Raw genomic sequence first — 20,236 nt, 5'->3', positions numbered from 1 at the left:
TTCAATCACAGTGAAGGCTGTCTGCAGTAACAAAGGGGCGCCTGAATGAAAGCAGGACAGCTATGAAACTGGTGCTGAGTTTAAAGCGCAGCGAGAAGTGAGTCTTGCTGGAGAGACAAGTTGGCTCGTCTGTTTTTATCTGCTGAAAGCAAAAATATGTTTGAGCCTCAGTGCTTCTCCCGTGTCTGTGCCATGTCTTTCCTTCTCTCATTTGTTATGACTCTCCTGGTCCCCTTCTTCCTGCTCCCTTGTTGTTTAAGTATGTTTTCTTTGTCATTTATAGTCTCCAAGTGGCTCTTCTATCCACGTCTTTCTCTTTCTTGTTCTTGCTTTGCTTCTGTCTAACGCTCTTTCCCGCATGTACTCGTCCCCTTATATTAATAATTTTTAACATGGTGAAACCAAAGAAGACAAATCCCACCGCCTCCATCCCCTCCCTTACCCTTGGTCTTGCTGGTTTCAGCTCTAAGAGAGGAAACCATAGTTCTGATTGAATCTACTCTGCACTGTATCAGCTATCCTTTTGTGTCCCCTCTTCTTTTTCAAAGCCTTTTATGGGTTTTTAAAATTTATACACTCGTGGCACCCACAAATGCATCAAACATGCTCACTTACTCATGCAGATCCAGGGCAAAAGAAAGATGTAAACACTCTGTTCTGCTTCCATTTTCTATTTTTTTCCCTGTTGTTTGCTCAGAGGCTTCAAAGTAACGGTTTCTTAAATTTTAAAGTTAACATTACTTTTTTTTCGCCCCCTAACAGATTGTGCACATTTACCTCCTCATATCATAACCTAATCAATCCAGTGTCTCGGGTACAATTATATGATGCAGTCTATCTCAGTCGAGATTGATGATTCATTAGAAAAGAGCTGCTTTATTGATGTTGTGTATTTGGTGTTAAGACTGTGCAGCCGTGTCTGTTCCCATAGTGCCAACTAAGTTTCTTCCAGGGCTTGTCAAGCAGTTTAACCTTTGTTTAAGACCGCTCTGCATTCAGTCGTTAAGTGTTTTGCACAGGCAGCTCTCTCAAGGCTGAACCAGCACTTCACTGAAGTGTGCGTGATGTTCTTTGCTGACACCAGAGTGGTTGGAAACACAAAGCCAAACATGCAGGGATACGTTTTTTTTGCATATACTACTACACACCTCTATTATTTTATTTAACTTGAAATTACAGCAGGCAGTATTGCAACCCATCCTCTTCTTTGTCTTTGTCTCTGTCTGTGCATTTAGTTAACCAACAAAAAGAGGTACCAGCAAATCATCAAACTTTGACTCCATAAAAGACTGACGGTGCATTTCCGTCACCGCACCGGGCAGGCAGACGGTGAAAGCAATAACTGGGACAACGTGATGTAGGATTACGATCATGATATAGTAGGTGTATCTACCAACAATCTTGGACGAGTTTGAGTCTCAGTGACCTCGATCTCGGAGGTCAAGTTTTCTGAAAATCTTGTGAATGTGATAACTGAAGGAAGTCACCTAAAATGTTCTAATCGACATCATACGTACGTGTGTGTGCTCAAATTTTATGGAGCTTGTCAATCATCAGGGGAACTGCCAACAGTGCTCTCATCTCAGGCTGTCAGGCACTGCCATTCTGTCTGATGCCACTGATGTCTCCGAATAATGTACTAAGTAACCTTTGCCATCAGTGCCTTCACACAACAACCAGAGGCAGGATAAATCAGCAGTCTGTCAGCCTGGGGACTCCTTTCACTTTCTGGTTAGGCGCGCTGCATTTTGAACTTTTTTAGCTCATTTATTTTGTCTTCATCGTGGTTTGGTTTGGTTCAGATAAAGGTTGTGAACTAGGTGAAAATACACCAGTGTTTTCTGTTGTAGACTTGATTCTGGTTTATTTAATATTCTGAGTTTAATTGTTACAGTTTTGATCTATGTTTGTATTCCCAGGTTTGTTATCTAGCCTTAGGCTTTCTGTCCTCATTCCCGCTCCTCCTGTGTCTAGCATCCTGCAGCAGTAGCTCTCTTTGAAGTCGGTCTTGTCTCCATGTTAATTTGTCTGTTTCCCGCTCATGTTTCTGTGTGGCCTGTCCTGTCTGGTAAGTCCTGTCTCTCGCTCTCTCACCCTTGTTCTGTCTTCTGTAATCCTACTTACGGTTTATTAGCAAGAATGACCAGCTCTCACTAGGCCAGTATCAGAGAATCTAGGATTGGCAGAAGCCCAAGGTATAAGCATAAATAATCTGTGTGTGTCTCGCTCCCTCTGTTCCCTGTATTTAGTCAGTCTTCCTCTAAATGTGTTGTACTGTTTTACTTTGATAGTCTCCTGTGTTCAGCAGGTTCTGTTTTGGTTCCCTGTCTCGTTACTTAGACTATGTTCAGCTGTGTTCCCACCTGTGGTCTGTTCCCTTTTTGTCTTGTGTATTTAATGTCTGCGTGATCTCCCTCAATGTTTGTGTTCTGCCAGTCTGTCTGTTAAGTTTAGTTTCTAGTATTTTCCGATTTTTAGTTTCTTGAGTTTAGATTTCATCTCAGTGAGTCTTGCATTTTGGCTCCATTCCTGCCTGCCTCACACAGCCATTAAGACACCTCATCGTTGATCCTACATTTTGAAAAACAGCACTGTAAAAATGACTGAGACATCAAGGAAAAAAGAAAATTTGGAGATTCCAGCAACGCCAGTAAACGCCTGGAAATTAGAACAGACTGGGAGAGTAGCATGGCTTCACATGATTTTACTTGTAAACTTGCAGTCTAAGAGAAATAAACTTTATTTACCCCTCTGTCCATCACCTCAGTATCCAGTGGATGGGTCTTATTTTTAGGAGTTTGCTTTTCTCCTCATGTTGAGCAGATGGATTCTGGTGAATGTGTATTTGTTGCAGTGTCACTGTGTCTCAGCATGTTTGTGCTCGCACGTAGCAGGCATGTGTGCGCACAAACACGCCTGCGTATTTTAATGTGTGCGCGTGTTCTGCAGTGATTCATGACATCGCCACTGTGTGATTAAATTGCCCCACACGAGCGTGATTCAGTCGTCCCCATCTGTTTAACAAGGCACCGCTCCTCTGAGACTCGCACTCTGGCTCGCTGTGGGCCAGATTTACGTGCATGGAAGTGCAGGGCAAAATTTTTAGTGAACCCCTCATTCAATTTGCACCCACAATCTGTGTGTAGTTAGTGCCAGGCCACTCATAGAAGTCGAAATCACTTCATTTTGAGCTGATCACTTAAAAATCACATGCTTGTAAATTACTGCATTAACCTGATACAAAGGAATATATGGTATAACATACACAGAGCTGTAATTCCAGCTCAAGAGGTCTTTATGAACCTATTTTATTTAAAGATAAAATAAAGTGGGAAATTACAGAAGCCAGAATTAGGTGTTACGGTCCAATTAACCAATAAGAAGACACTTTAAAGGATTTCTCATACATGATTCGGATCAGTTTTTTTGTGTGAATACTGAACTTACTCTGGTATGAACCAGTTCTACTCCTAAAAGTGTGGCCTGAATGTCTAGATTCAATAAATCACTTGGATTGATTCTTGGCCATTCTTTACTGTCGCCCAGCATAATTTGCAGATGATATTTTTTTGCTCAACATCCATCTGCTTAATCACAAACCAGCTCCATATGACCGACGTCGCACCGGTCTTCTTTATGAGCACCTCCTCCTCCTCCCCACCTGGAAGCTCCATGCTTGCAGCTGCTGCCATGCAAACAGGCACAGCTTGATGACATCATCAACATGGCTATCGTGGTAGGACGGTATAGTCAAAATCTCTCGTTGGTTTGTTTACTTTTAGAGGTTTAACTAAGCGATCATTATTATATTTATTATAGTTTAATAACACAGTTCAGCTGTGCTGACAGATGCTTTAGCTACCAGTGTCATTGTGTGGTCCCTTCAGGGATCCATGCAGACTCCAGTGAAGGACCAATAGGGGCCACTTTCAGCTTCATACGCATTTACCCATTCCAGCTTAAGACATGAGGAGGAAGTGAAGAATACCAAGTCTGGGTTGTAATGTTGAATAAAAAATGATGTTGTGCACAGTGCCAGTGGTGGGAAGACAACTCAAAAATACAAACATCTGTATGATTAAGTGGCTCAATCATAGTCAATGAGCCCAGGAGGGAAAACACAGCAAAGCGTGTTGGTCTGTTTGGGAGTTGATAGTACAGATTTATTTCCTACAAGTGTGTATATGCGTGTGTGAGACCAACAAACCAGAATATTTCATGTGTGTGTTGTAGGTGTGCAGCAGTAGTATGTGTCAGTTCTGTATAATTCACACACAGTGATGTGATGAGGAAAGGAACCGACACAGCCACTTTTTAACACAGCCCTTCCTGTGCCAACGCTAATGTGTCTCCGCTGTGTTTGTGTGTCTGTGCATTTAAATGTACATACATGAGCTTGTTGTTGTATACCTGTTGTGGCTGTGCTGCTGCACGCCTGTGCTTCAGCTGTGAATTATAAACAATCTGAAGGCAGAATACATCAGAAGGAAGGTGCGAGAGCGCGCCCTCTCAGTCTGACTCCTACAGCGTCTGCTAATGAACTGCATCTCCATCCCTCGTGACACAGTAAGGGCGATAATGACTTAGACCACATGCAGAGCAGGTGTGTGTCTGTATTCACATTCTAAGTTATATTTAAGTAGCCAGATGCAGTGAAAGCTTTTCTCCATTAGGTGATGCCATCAGCGGGAGTTGCTCTCCCATCAAGTCAAATACAAAGCAACATTTCTTCATCCTGTCGTAAAATGTTTAATCAATTTCTTTGGCACACATGAATGTACTTAGGTAATTGCAGCATCTGTGTTTAATAACAGGTGCATTGTTATTTATACGTTATGATTATGTTACGTGTTTCAAGCGTAACTGTGCATAAACCATGTAAGTGTGTGTGTGTATTGATGGATGATATGTACTGACCAGAGCTGGGGAAGGTGACTGTCTATAAATACGTTTGAGGATCTCTGCCAAACTGTACAGTCAGCAGTGAGCAGACGAAGCTGACCTGGACTCTTTTATATTTTACAATTTCTCATTCATGCGCTCTCTTCAGCTGCAGTGACGCATGTACTATAGCCTTCCTGCACCTCGGCTCTGAAATTCTTTGATTCTCTCTGTCTCTGTTCGTCTTTTTCTCTTTTATCTATCTTTTATCTCCTGATCTCCGCCCCGCTCTTTTTCCTGCCTTTTCTATCTCTTTGATTTTCTCTTTTGTCTTTGCTTTCTTCTGTTTTTCTATCACCTCTTTAACAGGCTCAGGTTTAACTTGCTCTTCAAGACCATCCAGTCGATTTGATTGTAAAAAAAAAAAAAGCAGCATTTCTTTTGACAAAATGACAACAGCGAGAAAAGCTGTTATCGATAAATGTGACACAACAGGTGCGAATTATCAAGGATGGCTGTGGCTCAGGAGATAGAGCCAGTCATCCACCAGTCAGAAGGGCGGCGTTTTGATCTTTAACTCCTCTACTGTGGTTGTTAAAGTGTCCTTGGGCAAGATTTTGAACCCTAGATTATCCCCGAAGCATCCATTGGAGCATTTGTGTGTGTTTGATGTTAGAAAAGCTCTTCAAAGCATAGAATAAAGTGACAGAATAAAGCAGAAAAGCAGCCTTTACATTTACATTCATATGGAAATCTTCTCTGTCTGTTTGCTGTCTTTATGAGGTGTTGCACTAACAGAAAAATGAAGAAAAACTCTAAGTGCACCTTAGAAAAAAACTAGCATCTCCACTAGTTTCTGTAATTTTTATTGTGTGTGTGTGTGTTTGTGTGTTTGTGTGTGTGTTGATTTATGCTGCCATCACGGTACTATGCAATAGTGTCTGATGGGAAAGCTGAGCAGTCATACCTGACACACTGCATGTCACATCAGGACAATGTACCCACATAGCAGACACATGTTTCTAATTACTTGCACCTTTTCCCATTCACTCCAACACGAATACACACTCCAGGTCACGTATCTCGTAGCGTTTGTGTGTGTGTGTGTGTGTGTGTGTGTGTGTGCGTGCGTGTGTGTGTGTGTGTGCGTGTGTGTGTGTGTGCGTGCGTGTGTGTGTGTGTGCGTGCGTGCGTCACTGGTGTCTGCCCAGCTTCTAATGTATTCTTTCCACTGCCCACTCTCTGGCACTGCAGTCCTCCCCCCATCTCTCTCCTTACCTCTACTAAATAATTAATTAGTGGCATGAGCAGGCAGCAGTTTCTTTTTCTCTGTGTTTAACATTCGCACACGCTCATTACAGGGTCAAATCGAACACTGACTCTGACCATGACCGGAAACATGCGTTTGCTTCAGTTAGTGTGTGTTTTACTTTGCGTGCCTCCTTCTCCATGTTAACCTATCTTGTGTGTGAATGTTTTTGTGTGCTTCTGTGCAATGAGTCCTGCTCGTCCTTGATAATAACCTTTAACATCCAAGCACCCTACTTGTACACACACACACACACACACACACACACACACACACACACACAGACCCTGTGCTGTTTGTGCAGGTATATTTCAAAGGGTGAGTACAGTGGGATTAACAGGGATTAAAAAGGAAGTGCTGAGTCTGAACCTGCTTTTCTACTCCCTCCATTAAACTATATGTATGCATTCTGGGGAAATCATCCTGTCCCGTTTCATCCTTCTTCAGGCTAAAAAAACCCTCCTCTATCTGTGTAATTTTGCGTGTATGTGTGTGTGTGTATTGACAGTGTCTTATGTTACTCAGTGGGCGGATGCAGGGTGGGCTAAGAGCCCAGTGATAATCAGGCTCTTCCTCTTTTAAAATGTGTCTCTGAAAACTTCTGTAGTGTTGGCAGGTGAGTCAAGTTGGCGTTCAGCTTTTTTGTTATCTTAGCCAAACAAAGCAGCCAGCAGTATATAAATGCTGCGCAGGATTTCTGCAAGTCATTGAATTATAGGAATAAAAATGAGGTGGTGTGATGTGGTGCAGAGAAAGACAAGGACACTCAAGGACTCGCCTGCATTCACTGGAATATCAGGCTCCTGGTGCAGCTTTCCATCCTGCCCAACCATAAAGTTACAAATTTATATTTTAGTTATTTACAACAAGTTGCTTAATTTTTTGTGGTTTGTTGGTGCAGGTTAGGCGTCCTGGAAGCAAATCTAGGTTTAACCCTCTGAGGTCAAAGTCATCATATGTGCAAACCCCTAATCCTACTCCACAATCTAGGAGAGCAGCACCAAGTATTGCTAGCAAATGCAGTATTAAAGTAAAGCAAAAACCTAAAGTCCAAATGTATATTGAGATGATCTAAAATATAACATGTAAGTATGATTCAGATTTTGGTTATGTATTGTTTTACATGGTTTAATGCTATAATTTTCACATCATAAAATCTCTAAAAAGCTTGTGTTTCATTTACAAAATGATGTGTAGTTAGCATAAGCATGGCTATTTTGTTGGCTGCAATCTTGTTTTATGGCACAGAACTCACATTAATCAAACTGTTAATAAAATCCACATAACTGCAATGTTGGGATTAAAACTGCTATGTTGTTTGAAGTTCACGTTTTTGATACAAGTCAGCGAGCCTGTGATTTGTACGTGCTGTCCCGTCTATTGAGACCAGAAGGTTAAACACTACATTAACCAGACAGCAGGACATGCAGCACATGAATATTATGCAAATGTTTTTAGAAATGTCATCAAATGTAACTTCCAGACATCACTTTGCTTGTTACTGGTTTATTTAATAAATTACAACATCTCAGGCCATCTGACCTTCATCAGGTTAATTGCTCAACTTTTCTCCACTGTAGCATCAAAAAAATGTCAACATTTAGTTGGAGGGCTAATGAAAACAGTCAGCCAGTCACATTAACATCATTGTGAGTGTGACATTAATCCTTACATCCATATAACTTTACACTCTCCAAATTCAGAACACATATCAGGCTTAGTCTTTAACAACACGGTGTCAACTGGATGCAAAAGTAACACTTGTTTGAGAAGCCAAACAGAGAAGCTACATGTAACCCTAACCCTATAAAGACATCTGCAACCATGAATTTCCTGAAGTACAGCATCCGTTAAAGGTGTGGGTATATTGGAAGTCTGAGAAACCAAATCTGAGAAACCAAGCCTAGGCTATACATTTTTTTTACAACAAGCATTTGTCACAGAAAAAAAGTCCCAAGGACCCAAATACACAGCAAAAATTTAGAGTAAAACTAAAAGCAAGAATTATTCATACTGATGCCCACAGTTCAGAAAAAGTAACTGTAGATGAACAAAAAGCTGTAAAATTCAAAACACATAGAGGTAATAAACATGGAAAGTCATAACAGATGACGCAAATGATAGCGAGATTAAGACAAAGAATAAGGCAGGACTGTTTATACACTGAAGACAAATAGAAGAGTCTAAATTAGGGGCAAGCAAGACACAGGTGAAGCTAATCAAGACAACCAACCAGGAAGTAAAACCAAGAACAAGAAACAACCTACAAGATTACACATACTACATGCAGACAAAGACGACTCATGGCAAACATGGCAGAAAACTGGAACACTAAAGCATAAAAACAACAATTAAATCAAAGCCAAAATCAAACCATTACCAGTTGGAAAGTATAACTGGCAAAATATAACCTAACAAAATATGCTCCCAGTTAGCTTTGTGGAAAATGTAGGATCCAATTTCATAGTAGCTCAAATCTAAACTTGAAACTAAAAGTCTGGGAATCTTTTTGGAAGTCTGCTACTTTGATTTGGACTCTTTTTACTCTTCCTTTAAACACTTTGAAAGGAGGATTTCTGACATACTCCATAAAAACACATAACGTCAAAAGTACTGCAGACTAAAGACACTACTTGTCTACCTTGTGTCTTCTTTGTAGCTTTAATAAGCATGCTCCAAGTGTCTGTAGATGTACTGTGCACTCTGACCTTTCCTTCATAGGTATAGTTAGATCATCTTATTCAGGGTTCTTCAGAGAATAACTTAGAGGAACAGGGAGACCCGGAATAATGAGACACTGTTACAGGTCTAGAGTTAACTCCATCTGACTTACACAATATGTCTTCTCCTAAACTAGAACTTCCAGGCCCTGCCAAGGCAGCCACTTCAAATCACCAGGAAGCAGTACATCCAAGGTATGCTACACACACACACACACACACACACACACACACACACACACACACACACACACACACACACACACACACACACTTATTATAATAGAGAGAGAGAGCAAAAAACCCTCCCACACACCTCAGAGAGTGACAATGATGCATTGGAAGTGCAGTGCAAGTGTATGTTAGAGAGTGAGGAGGACCTCCTTTGGAGCATGCAGAATAAGCTGGAACAAGTTAAAAAAAAAACAACCCAAAGGACGATAAAGCAGCAGCAGCAAAGGCCTTCTTACCAAACTGTGTCAAATGTGTTTCCTACATGTTTGTGTACTACCCCCCTGCTGTAGCCTCTTCTTGTTTTGCTTGTTAGTTCAGGACTGCAGCTGTAGCACACTTCTGATTTCAGCCTGTGGATAATTAAAAATGCAGTTTGTTGCATTTAATTATAATAATAATCAGTTTTATGGACGTACAGCTCAGAAGTTTACATCCATTCATCGTGGGCATGAATGTCGCGGTAAATTGGGGTTTTTAATGATTTCTTTGAACTGCTCTTTTCCAGGGTGGAACGATAGTACCAGATACAACTTAAATGACTTTTAAAAAGAGTTGGGTGCACAAGTTTAAATTTATTTTGGATTTTCAGATAGCCACATAGGGTGAAAAGAATATATACAAGCTCAAATTTATGCATACATTCTACACGGACACCTCATTAAATATCCTCTCCACGCCCACCAGACACTTTAGGTAGCCATCAAGAAGCTTCTGGCTTGATTCTGATTGGATATTTTTCACATCTCACATAAAACTTTTCTCCAGAAGGTGTTTGGGTTGTAGCTGTAGCTTGAAGGTATACCTTTGACCCTGTGGGAATTAGAGAAAATCTAAATAAATTCAAACTTGTGCACCAAGTCATTAAAGTTGTATGCTGTGCAATCATTCCACCCTGGGAAAAGAGCACTTCCAAGAAGTCATTAAAAACCCAAACGTAACATGACATTCATGCCAATGATGGGTGTTTGTGTAATTCTGCACATAGTACCAAGATCCTCAAATGAACATACCAGAATGTGAAATATTTTTCCTTCTTAGAGCGCATTTTCATTAAAACATCTCTGGATGCATTATTAAGGTTGCATTTATTACTAAAATACAAACTTGGGTTTGTATAGTGTATCATACACAGAAAACCAGTCTATCTCCGTTCTGCATGTGGTGTTGCTTTCATGATCCATATGAACACAAGCATCCACTTGGCAGTTTTAGACCTGATTATTTTTCCAGTAAGTGTTCTTGTCAGGCTTTCTCCAAGCTTTAATTACTGTGATTTTCCCTTGCTGCACACTATAATATTTGGTAAATACTTTCAAACTGCCAGCATGAAAACAGCAGGAGTCTTCAGTTTACATGAAAGTTTTTTGACAACTCTACAGGAAAATTACTCTATGACAGAATTTGGCTATGATGGCAAACTTGAATTGGATTGAATTTTGAATTGATATACCTTTATTAGTTCTACAAGGGGAAATTTCATAAGGCTGCCGACCTATTGCACGCAATGGCGGCGCCATCTTACCATCAGACCATACATACATTACACAAAACATCACATGGGGAAGACGGGTCAGAGAGGTATAACAATGGAAAATGCACCACACGAGGAAAGATAAGGAGAAAAAAATAACTCCCCTCAGACTGAGCTCCAACAGGGAGATCAGTTTGAGAACAGAAAAAAAACCCCACCTCTGCACATAGCACATGAAAAAAACTCTTAATACACCAAAGAAACACATGACAAGCAACAGGGGTGGGTAAAGGGTGAGAGACAGCCGATTTAGACAGTACATCCGGGCCTGCGTGCGCTGGTCTCCTTGATCCACCGTCAGCATCGGAAGGGAATAAGCGTTGAAGGCGTTTGGAAAGGGAGGGGGGATGAGTGTCAGTGTATAACAGTCTTCCAGCCAACCCAGGTGGCCTTGCATGGAATGGGAAAGAACAGACTAAACACAGTCTGATAGGTTTGTAGCTTGAACCTATTCGCTGGAACGTTGAAGACAATATAATTACACAGCAAGCAAGACACGAAGTAGGCAAAGTTCTTCATGTTTCTCGTGCACGGGAGAGAACCGGACAAACGCCGTTCCTTTGCTTGACCCCAGTTGCTCTCGTCTGCTCCCCCGTAACACTGCTCTTTTATTGAGGTTACATGAATATACATAGGTTCATTAACATATGACGTCGACATACAAACATTGAGTACCTTGCCTGTGCGTTGTGTAAGTGTGTGTGTGTGTGTGTGTGTGTGGGGGGGGGGTCAGAGTGTGACCCCATAAATAACTTCCCTAAACCTGCTGGTCTGGAAGTCCAGCAGTTTATCTAAACAAAAGGCACTTAGACTAAAACAGATATAGATACGTTATCCTACCATAAAACAATAAGACAAGGTACGACCTCTCTCGTGCTCCCAGAGTGCTCTGGAATGCACACAAAGTTTGCAGACTATTAAGGATCAACCCTCTACCAATCTAAAACTAATTATAAAACTCTAAGCATATATAAGTAGATATTTCTAAGCATAAATGATCAACAATACAAAACCTGACACAGTCGTTATCAGGGTGTTGTTGTTCAGCTCCAGCCTTGAGACAGCAGCTGGCGCCAAAGGGGTATCCGCATAAGTGATGGTATTTTTTACTTTAGTGCGAACAGCTCATATGAATTTCAAAGCAGTTCTACAGTCCAACACTGGTCTCTCAATCTCCTGTTGGTGAGCCGCGAGCTTCGCCATACTTGCGTTCTGTGATGTTGTCATTTCTTGTGCTCAAGGAGCCGATTCTGAGAACTCACGGCAGTGTGCCTCCCCGAGATGTCATCCAATTTGCGCCCAGAGATGTTATTCCGGGCTAGCCCTTCCAAGATGTAATCCAGTCTGCAGTCGGAGATCTTATTCTGAGTATTCACAGCAGCCGTAGCCTCTCCAAGATCTTATCCGTGCTGCACTCAATGAGCCCATTTTGAGAAACTCACGCCTCTTCCCATCGTTTCAATCCCAGCGGGCAGCCTTGTGGGGGTTTGAACAGCCGGTTCCGCTTCCTTAATTCTTCGGTAAGCCAGGGCCAAGCCAGCTCCGATCAGCAAGAACCCTGTTACCATGGTTCCGAATAGGTAGATATCATCAGCACTCAGGCTCACCCGAGCCCAGACTTCTCATTGAGAAGGGGTGTCAATTGCATCTAGGGTCCAGTTGATCCAATCCATAATTCCTCTTTTAGGTTTTAGAGAACAGACTGTGAGAGAATGTTCCAGGGAAAAGTAATACAAAAAACACAAGACTAGACAAGGACATAAGAGGCTAAGCAGGGAAGCTAAGGGAGAGGAGGAGGAGAGGAGAAAAGTGCGACCGCCTTCGTCAAGAGCAAGAGCAGACGAAGTTTTCTTCAGTTTATAGGCCGAATAAGTAGATTATAGAATCAGAATCAGAATCAGAAAGGGTTTTATTGCCAAATGTTGAGCAGGTTTACAACATTAGGAAATTGCTGCGGTGCTTCAGTGCAAACATACTGTCATAAAAATATAAAAATAAGAATAAGAATTAAAAGTGCTAAGTGGATAGATATATACATGATATATACATGAGTGCAGGTGGTGATCAGTGCCAAACATGGAATGATGCAGTGACACAGCGTAGGGTCATGTGTTAGTGGTGGGAACAGTCATACGGTTATTGTTCATGTGTCCGACAGCAGAGGGGAAGAAACTGTTCTTATGGCGAGAGGTTCTGGTGCGAATGGACCGGAGCCTCCTGCCTGAGGGGAGCAGGTCAAACAGACTGTGTCCAGGGTGAGAAGGGTCAGCTGAGATCCGAGCTGCACGCCGCAATGTCCTGGAGGTGTACAGGTCCTGCAGAGATGGGAGTCTGCAGCCAATCACCTTCTCAGCAGAGCGCACAACACGCTGCAGTCTCTGTTTGTCCCTGATAGTGGCTCCAGCGTACCACACGGTGATGGAGGAGGTGAGGATGGACTCAATGATTGCAGTGTAGAATTGCATCATCGTCCGTGTTGGCAGGTTGAATTTCTTCAGCTGCCTCAGGAAGTACATCCTCTGCTGGGCTTTCTTGATGACGGAGGTGATGGTGGGCTCCCACTTCAGGTCCTGGGTGATGGTGGTACCCAGGAAGCGGAACGAGTCCACAGAGGTGATGGGGGTGTCAGTCAGGATGATGGGGGGGAGTGGAGCTGTGTGCTTCCTGAAGTCCACAATAATCTCCACTGTCTTCTGGGCATTTAGCACCAGGTTGTTGTGGCTGCACCAGGACACCAGACGTTCAACCTCCCTCCTGTAGGCAGACTCATCCCCGTCCGAGATGAGTCCGATAACGGTGGTGTCATCTGCAAACTTGATTAGCTTGACAGACTGGTGGGTGGAGGTGCAGCAGTTGGTGTACAGGGAGAAGAGCAGAGGAGAAAGAACACAGCCCTGAGGGGAGCCGGTGCTGATGGTCCGGGAGTCCGAGACATTCTTTCCCAGCCTCACATGCTGCTTCCTGTCCGTCAGGAAGTCAGTGATCCACTGGCAGATGGGATCAGGCACATTCATCTGGGAAAGCTTGCCTCGGAGATGGTCTGGAAGGATGGTGTTGAAGGCAGAGCTGAAGTCCACAAACAGGATCCTGGCGTAGGTTCCTGGGGAGTCCAGATGCTGCAGGATGAAGTGTAGGGCCATGTTGATGGCGTCATCTACAGACCTGTTGGCTCTGTATGCAAACTGCAGGGGGTCCAGGAGGGGGGCCGTGAGGGTCTTGAGATGGGAGAGAACTAGGCGCTCAAATGACTTCATGACCACAGATGTCAGAGCCACGGGTCTGTAGTCATTTAGTCCAGTGATCCTAGGTTTCTTGGGGACAGGGATTATGGTGGAGGACTTGAAGCAGGCAGGCACATGGCATGCCTGCAGTGAGGAGTTGAAAATGCCAGAAAACACTGGGGCCAGCTCGTTTGCACAGTGTCTGAGGGTGGCAGGAGACACACCGTCTGGGCCGGGAGCTTTTCGAGCATTCAGACTCTTGAACTGCTTCCTCACATCTGCTTCATGAATATGAAGAGTTGTGGTGGGAGGAGGTGGTGTGAAATCCTCTTTTGTGTGGGGTGAGGAGGGGGGTGTTGTAGGTGAACAGTTTGAAGGTGGTGATGGCTCTAAGGAGGGGGGAGAGGTGGGGGAATTAGTGTCCAAAGTGTCTCTATTGTTGGGGCCGTTGGAGGTGTGAAGGCTGCCTGATGGCTCGTCAAAACGGCAGTAAAAGTCGTTGAGGGTGTTGGCCAAGAGCAAGTCGTCAGTGGAGTGGGGGGTTTTAGGCTTGTAGTTGGTGATAATCCTAAAACCTTTCCACACAGAGGCCGAGTCATTCTCTGAGATCTGCTGCTGCATCTTCTCAGAGTGCTGATGTTTAGCAATGTCCACTTCTTTAGTGAACCTGTACTTGGCCTCTCTGTAGCAGTCCCTGTCTCCGCTTCTGAACGCCTATAGGTTGAAGCTCTGTCCAGAACAGGGTTCATCAGTGCTTTTTATTTCATATCAATGCAGCTTAAAATGTTAAAAATGATGTTGAATCTGTCTTAAATCCTTTAAGACATTATTTCTTTACATTACATTTATATTTATATATTCTAAGTTTCACAACCATCATTTATTAAAGAACTGGATTTGTTAAATTCCAAATCCCATAAACTAAACTAGACACTCACGACACATTAATCGAGTGTAATTAATCTGTTTTTACCCAGGTACAGTAAATCTTTGATTGGCACTTGATGATGTCTCTGGGCAGTTTTCAAGGCCCCTGTCTAAACAAATGGGAAAAGAGCCATAACTTTAATTTAAGGGCCCACAAAGTGATAAAAAGTGTAGAAACCGAATCAGAATAAATACTCTTATTACAACATTACAACATTAAAATCCTCTGTGGTAATGTACAGATGCTGAATTACAAAGATTGAGTCTTTATCCAGATAGTTATCGACGTACAGTTGAAGCTGTAATGCGTATGTCAGCTCAACAACACATTTTGATCATGTTTAGCACTCCAGCTGTTGATTGTCTCTTTGGGGACACAGACGGGAAAACTACAGTCTTTGCTTTTATATTATATTTTCTTTTCATTCCTTTATTGCTGTGCCTCCCTTCTATAATGTCTCTGACTGAACATCTCAACCTAACATTTGTTTCATGCAACTGTGATGCAAAGAGCTTGTGACAGATTACTAGCTCCTATTTAAGGATGGATTTCCTTGCTTTTATGAGGTCATCTGGTATCTGGAGAGTCAGTTTAATCCTTGCCTGCTTCACAGCTACCAGATCAGCCGGCTGACAGCGAGTCCCAAACACAAGATGATGAATAAAACATTAAAACAAGTCCGTCCGTCTTGGCGTGACCACTGACACAGACACCGCTGCTGTCAGGCACAGCCATTGGTGCTGCACTCAGCTTTATTGCTTTATCTCTGTCCTCTCAGTGCCTTTTTTATTTCTTCCTGTGTGAGTGATTCATAGGTGCTAACATCAGCACCTCTGCTCCCCTCTCACTCAGGCTCCCAAAGGTCCTTGTCATCAAATCCTCTTCAGCCTCTGCTACATCCCTCGTATCATCCGCGCTCTTCCTCCATCACTATCCCTGCTTCCCTCCCTCTGTCATTCTCCTATCAGTTATCACTTTGTGACTTGAGGTGCGAGGTGGAGACACTAATCACAAAGGATAGCAGTGCATCAGTTTGTGTTTATGATATTTGTGTGTGTGTGTGTGTGTGTGCAGCTTTAGTGGGATTTTAATCACGCTGACGTGGGCCGTGATGGTTCACACAGTGTGATGGCTGTTATTGTGGTCATTTCTCCCTTACAAAGGTCAGCACTTCAGTTCAGCACAGGGCTGTGATAGCCTGGTCCTGATTGGGTTCCTCTTAAAGGTGTATTGCAGCAGCGTAACTTAACCCTTTATGAAGTCGGATACAAGTGTTTTTCTTGCTCCTTTAAATCCCCTGCTTACATTTCCTCTGAGTGTCTCTTTCTGTATACTCCACAAACTCTTCATTCAGTTTTGTTCATGGTTTTAAATGTGCCGAGAAAGATATCCCTACATTACACACTGAGATTCTACACATATATATATAGTGGGTCAAATGAATTTGAATTCAATTAGCCATGGCATTTCTAACAAGAAGGGGAAGTGATAAAGCGGGCAAAGACATTTCCATTAAGCTCAGCATCTGTGTGGTTTACAGTATATTGATCATTATTTATTAAATGCCTGACATTTTGATTGCACAAAGAGTGCATAACCTTCATTAACACTCAGTAATGTTATAGTCACAATGGGGAAAACAGTGACTAAGACCACAAAACAGCTAAGATTGTGGCTTATCTTGCCTTTGAAATGGTCGCTTCAAAGACGGGAACCTGGTTTGCGGACGCTCATAGTCAGTTGCCATCTTCAAAGCAACTTTGGTGCATGAAGGTGACGATAAAACAGCAGCTAGACGGAGTCAGTCTGCCAGCAGTTTGGTATTAACTGGGGTCAAGTTGGCAATTACATTCAGTCTGTTTGTAATAAATCGTGAGTTTTATTTTTATTCCAGTGTGACTGAGCCATAAAAGACCTGTGAAGCAAACCAGATGGCATTCACTGAGTAGTTTTTTATTTAAAGCCAGTATTATCGCATTAAAAATATTAATAAACGACATCACAACACAGATAAGAGTAAGTTAAGAACAAGCTGTCTGTATACAGTATGCATTTAAACTTTCCTGCACTCTGATAGCAGCCACCCTGTCTCTTTTAAACAGCAATACCTAAAAAATGTTCTATGTCACATCTATGTTATATTTACATTTTTATAAATTAAGCTAGCAGTATATGAGGTCATTAAAAAGTAATTAAATTAGCTGTTTATGGGGAAATAAGAATAAACAGGGAGCAGTAAAAGTGGGATCCAGAAGAGATTTTATTTCACTTTAATTTAATTTAATAAGGGTAATTTTATACCTCCATAACAATGAACTAGCAAGCTAAATTAGTGTTGATATCCTATCATAAATGAATAAATTGCATTAAGTTGGAAAAACAATAATTAGTCATTTGAAATGTGTATTATAATTTTTTTCTTGTTAATTGGACACCTTCAACTTTTAATGCAAAAACCTGTTTTGAATCCAGCCTTGAGGACAAGTGACAAGAGGCTGTAACCTGTGTATAGTTATACATTTGTAGTTTGGAGTATCTCTTGCTTTACAGTAAATGATGATTTACAGAGTTATTCCTCAGCGCCTGTGTTTGGTTCTCAAAGGAAAAGAAGACGAGGTGGTGACTGTGCATCCTCGGGCCATGTTCATTCCTCAGGAGGGCTGCACGTTTCTTGCTGCAGGTGAGGAAATAGGAAGTATCAAAACATAACCTTTTTGGCTCCTCGCTTGTTCCCACAGCAGGTAGCACCACACGTTTGATTTAGAAAAGTTCTATACCAAATGCCCTTTGTGCCATAACCCCAAATTGGATTTGTGTCTCTGGCTGGAATTGAACCAGCAGCCTTTTTACTTGCCAGTGGATGTGTACACGACTACACCATGGAACGACTTGTAATTCAACCTAATTAAGTGCATGTGAAATGATATTATAGAGTCATTTGGTATCTTTATCTTCCTGTGTTTGTTTTTGATTCCAGAGATCTGTTTATTTTGGGATTCATACAGCGTATCGGATCTCTTTAAATGCACTTTGTCAGTGCAGAATAACCCAATGTTGCTTTGGACACAAAGGTATCTCCTGTACTTGTACTTAGAGTACATGAGCAGTTTAATCACTGCTCATGTTTTGACACATCATTTATTCTCGAGTCGACAGAAATTACCTGCTCAGGCATGTCTTTGCATTTACTGTCGAGCCAGACAGTAACTACGTCTAAGAGAGTGGAAGAATTGCTGCACCGTAGTAGTGCCAGCATTAGTTCTGCTTTTGTAGCCTAGCCTAGTGGGAAGAGTATGAACATCTGTTTTGACAGCAGCCCAGATTAAAATGAGATATGTGAGTAAAACAAGACTAATTAAAGCCTTTTCAGTAACACTTAGTAAAAAGAAAGGTCTCAGTAATAAATGTCAGTTGTAATAAGACTATTGTAGGTACTTACAAGATAATTGTCATACAATAGCAGCATGTATTATGTGTTAATTATGCTCGATAAGGTGTTAATTATAGCATCATAAGCCCTTGTTAGACAAAATCACTTGTTTAATTCTGTTTTATTTAAATAGCACCAAACAACAACAGTTGTCTCAAGCTACTTTATACTGTCAGGTAAAGATCCTTCAATAATACAGAGAAACCCACAACAATTCAACAACCCTTTATGAGCAGACAGTAAGCGACAGTGGGAAGGAAAAACCTCCAACAGAAACAGACTTAGAGAGGGGCAGCCATCTGTTAGGAGTGAGGGGAGGAAGACAGGACAAAAGAGCCACAGATGAATAATAATTCATCTTTAAATGCAGAGTGTATAAACATATGCTGAGTGAAGAATAAACACTCAGTGCATCATGGGAATCCATGGGACTAGTTTTTCAGCGTCACTCTGAGATAGGATATTTCTAAATTTAGAGATATTGTGCAAATGGAAGAAAGCAGCTCTTCATATTTGTTTAATATGTGCACTGAACGACATATCCTGGTCAAAAATCACTCCAAGGCTCCTCACGGTGTGGCTGGAGACCAAGGTAAAGCTATCCAAAGTAAGCATCTGATTAGATACTGTATTTCTTGGAATTTCAGGGCAGAGTACAATAACCTCAGGTTTTTCTGAATTTAGATTCAGGAATTACCTGGCAAAAGTTCATAGACATTTTAAGAATGCAAATTAAAGGCTACTTTATTAGAATTGTTATATGCTTTATTTATGTATTTATTGGTATTCAGCTCTGTGCTTATTGACCTAAGTGTTTTTTTGTAGCTACTGCAGCTAAAGAGAGAGTCCTTCCTAGTTAAATATTTTATTATACATTAATTATACATGTTTCTTATCAGCAGGTATATAATTGCCTATCAACTAATGCATGTTGCAAAGATCTGACTCTAAAGCATTACACAAGTTTCACTGATCTTCTTTTATTTTCTGACAAACATTTGCAGCATCAGTGTTCTGACTTCAGGTCCCGTACTTCAGCTGAAGTTTCTAACTGTGAGCCCAAACAGCCCTCTTTTGCTGACATGACCTCGACTGGCATCAGAAGGTCACTCCTGGGTGCAATGGTGATGTAGCTGTGCAGGCAGATAGGGCAGAGTCGGGACACTGTCAGTCTGGGAGAGCTTTGTGGCAAGCCGGGGTGTCTGCTGGTCCTGACAGTGTGGCACACTTACATAACCAGGCAGATAAAACAGGGTTAGCATGAGGACAGCAGCAGAGTAAGAGTGAGGATCCCACACATACACAAAGAGCAGGGAGGCTCTAACATGCTCGCGCCAGCAAGCCAACACATGCCCACACCAAAACATGGACTTAGAGGCAAGATTGCCATGGAAACAACCCCTCCGAGGGAGGCCTCGCAGAGCCCCGCCACTTGCATGTCCTCTGATGTCCTTTCCAAACTGGAACTGGTACAGTGTGTGTATCCGTGTGTGTGTTTACACAGGAAAGCAACCGCTGTTCCTTTCCTGTGTCCTTATAAAAAGTTCAATGAGACGCATCAGAAGGTATCTGAATATTAATTTCTAGTCTGTAAAAGCAGTGTGTGTCTATTGATTCCTACCCCCCCCATTTCACCTAAGATAAACAAACTGTTCTTCGTACTACATTTTGAACATCCTCCCTTTCCCAAAGCAACCTGTGTGCATCTGATGTGTCATTGTTTATTTTTACATTTCTGAACTCGTTTGTTTTCTGTTGGGAGATGTCTGCTGGTGTGTGGGAGCTGCAGAGTGAGGAAGAAAGGGAGCTAGCCAAGATGAGAACAAGGCAAGCTTCCGACCCTCATCAAGCCTTCTTAAAGGCCTGCAATTAGATTGGTTTTATTTTCATTTCTTTAGCTTTCTAAGTTGATAAAAGCAATACTTTTGGCCATCCTGCAAGCTTTTCATCAGAGATTTTAATTTAGAAAAAGCCTCATTCAA

The 20,236-nt window shown here is 42.0% G+C and overlaps 1 protein-coding gene across 2 annotated transcripts in view; it reads left to right on the top strand.

Moving 5' to 3' along the window:
• poln (polymerase (DNA directed) nu) overlaps positions 1-20,236 on the top strand; it is an 80,849-nt gene that overhangs the window by 34,842 nt on the left and 25,771 nt on the right. For both annotated transcript variants that reach the window (XM_086279773.1, XM_086279782.1), the window contains 2 exons: positions 9,048-9,105; positions 17,427-17,504. In XM_086279773.1, the coding sequence (XP_086135899.1) occupies positions 9,048-9,105; positions 17,427-17,504 (136 nt within the window). The remainder of the gene's footprint in view (positions 1-9,047; positions 9,106-17,426; positions 17,505-20,236) is intronic.

Source organism: Aulonocara sp. 'chitande type north' Nkhata Bay, linkage group LG3 (assembly GCF_057382095.1).
Source record: "Aulonocara sp. 'chitande type north' Nkhata Bay isolate Kocher_YH1m ecotype deep benthic linkage group LG3, A_spYH_male_GT1.1, whole genome shotgun sequence".
Classification (NCBI taxonomy): Eukaryota; Metazoa; Chordata; class Actinopteri; order Cichliformes; family Cichlidae; genus Aulonocara; species Aulonocara sp. 'chitande type north' Nkhata Bay.
This window is presented reverse-complemented; position numbering and strand designations above follow the sequence as displayed.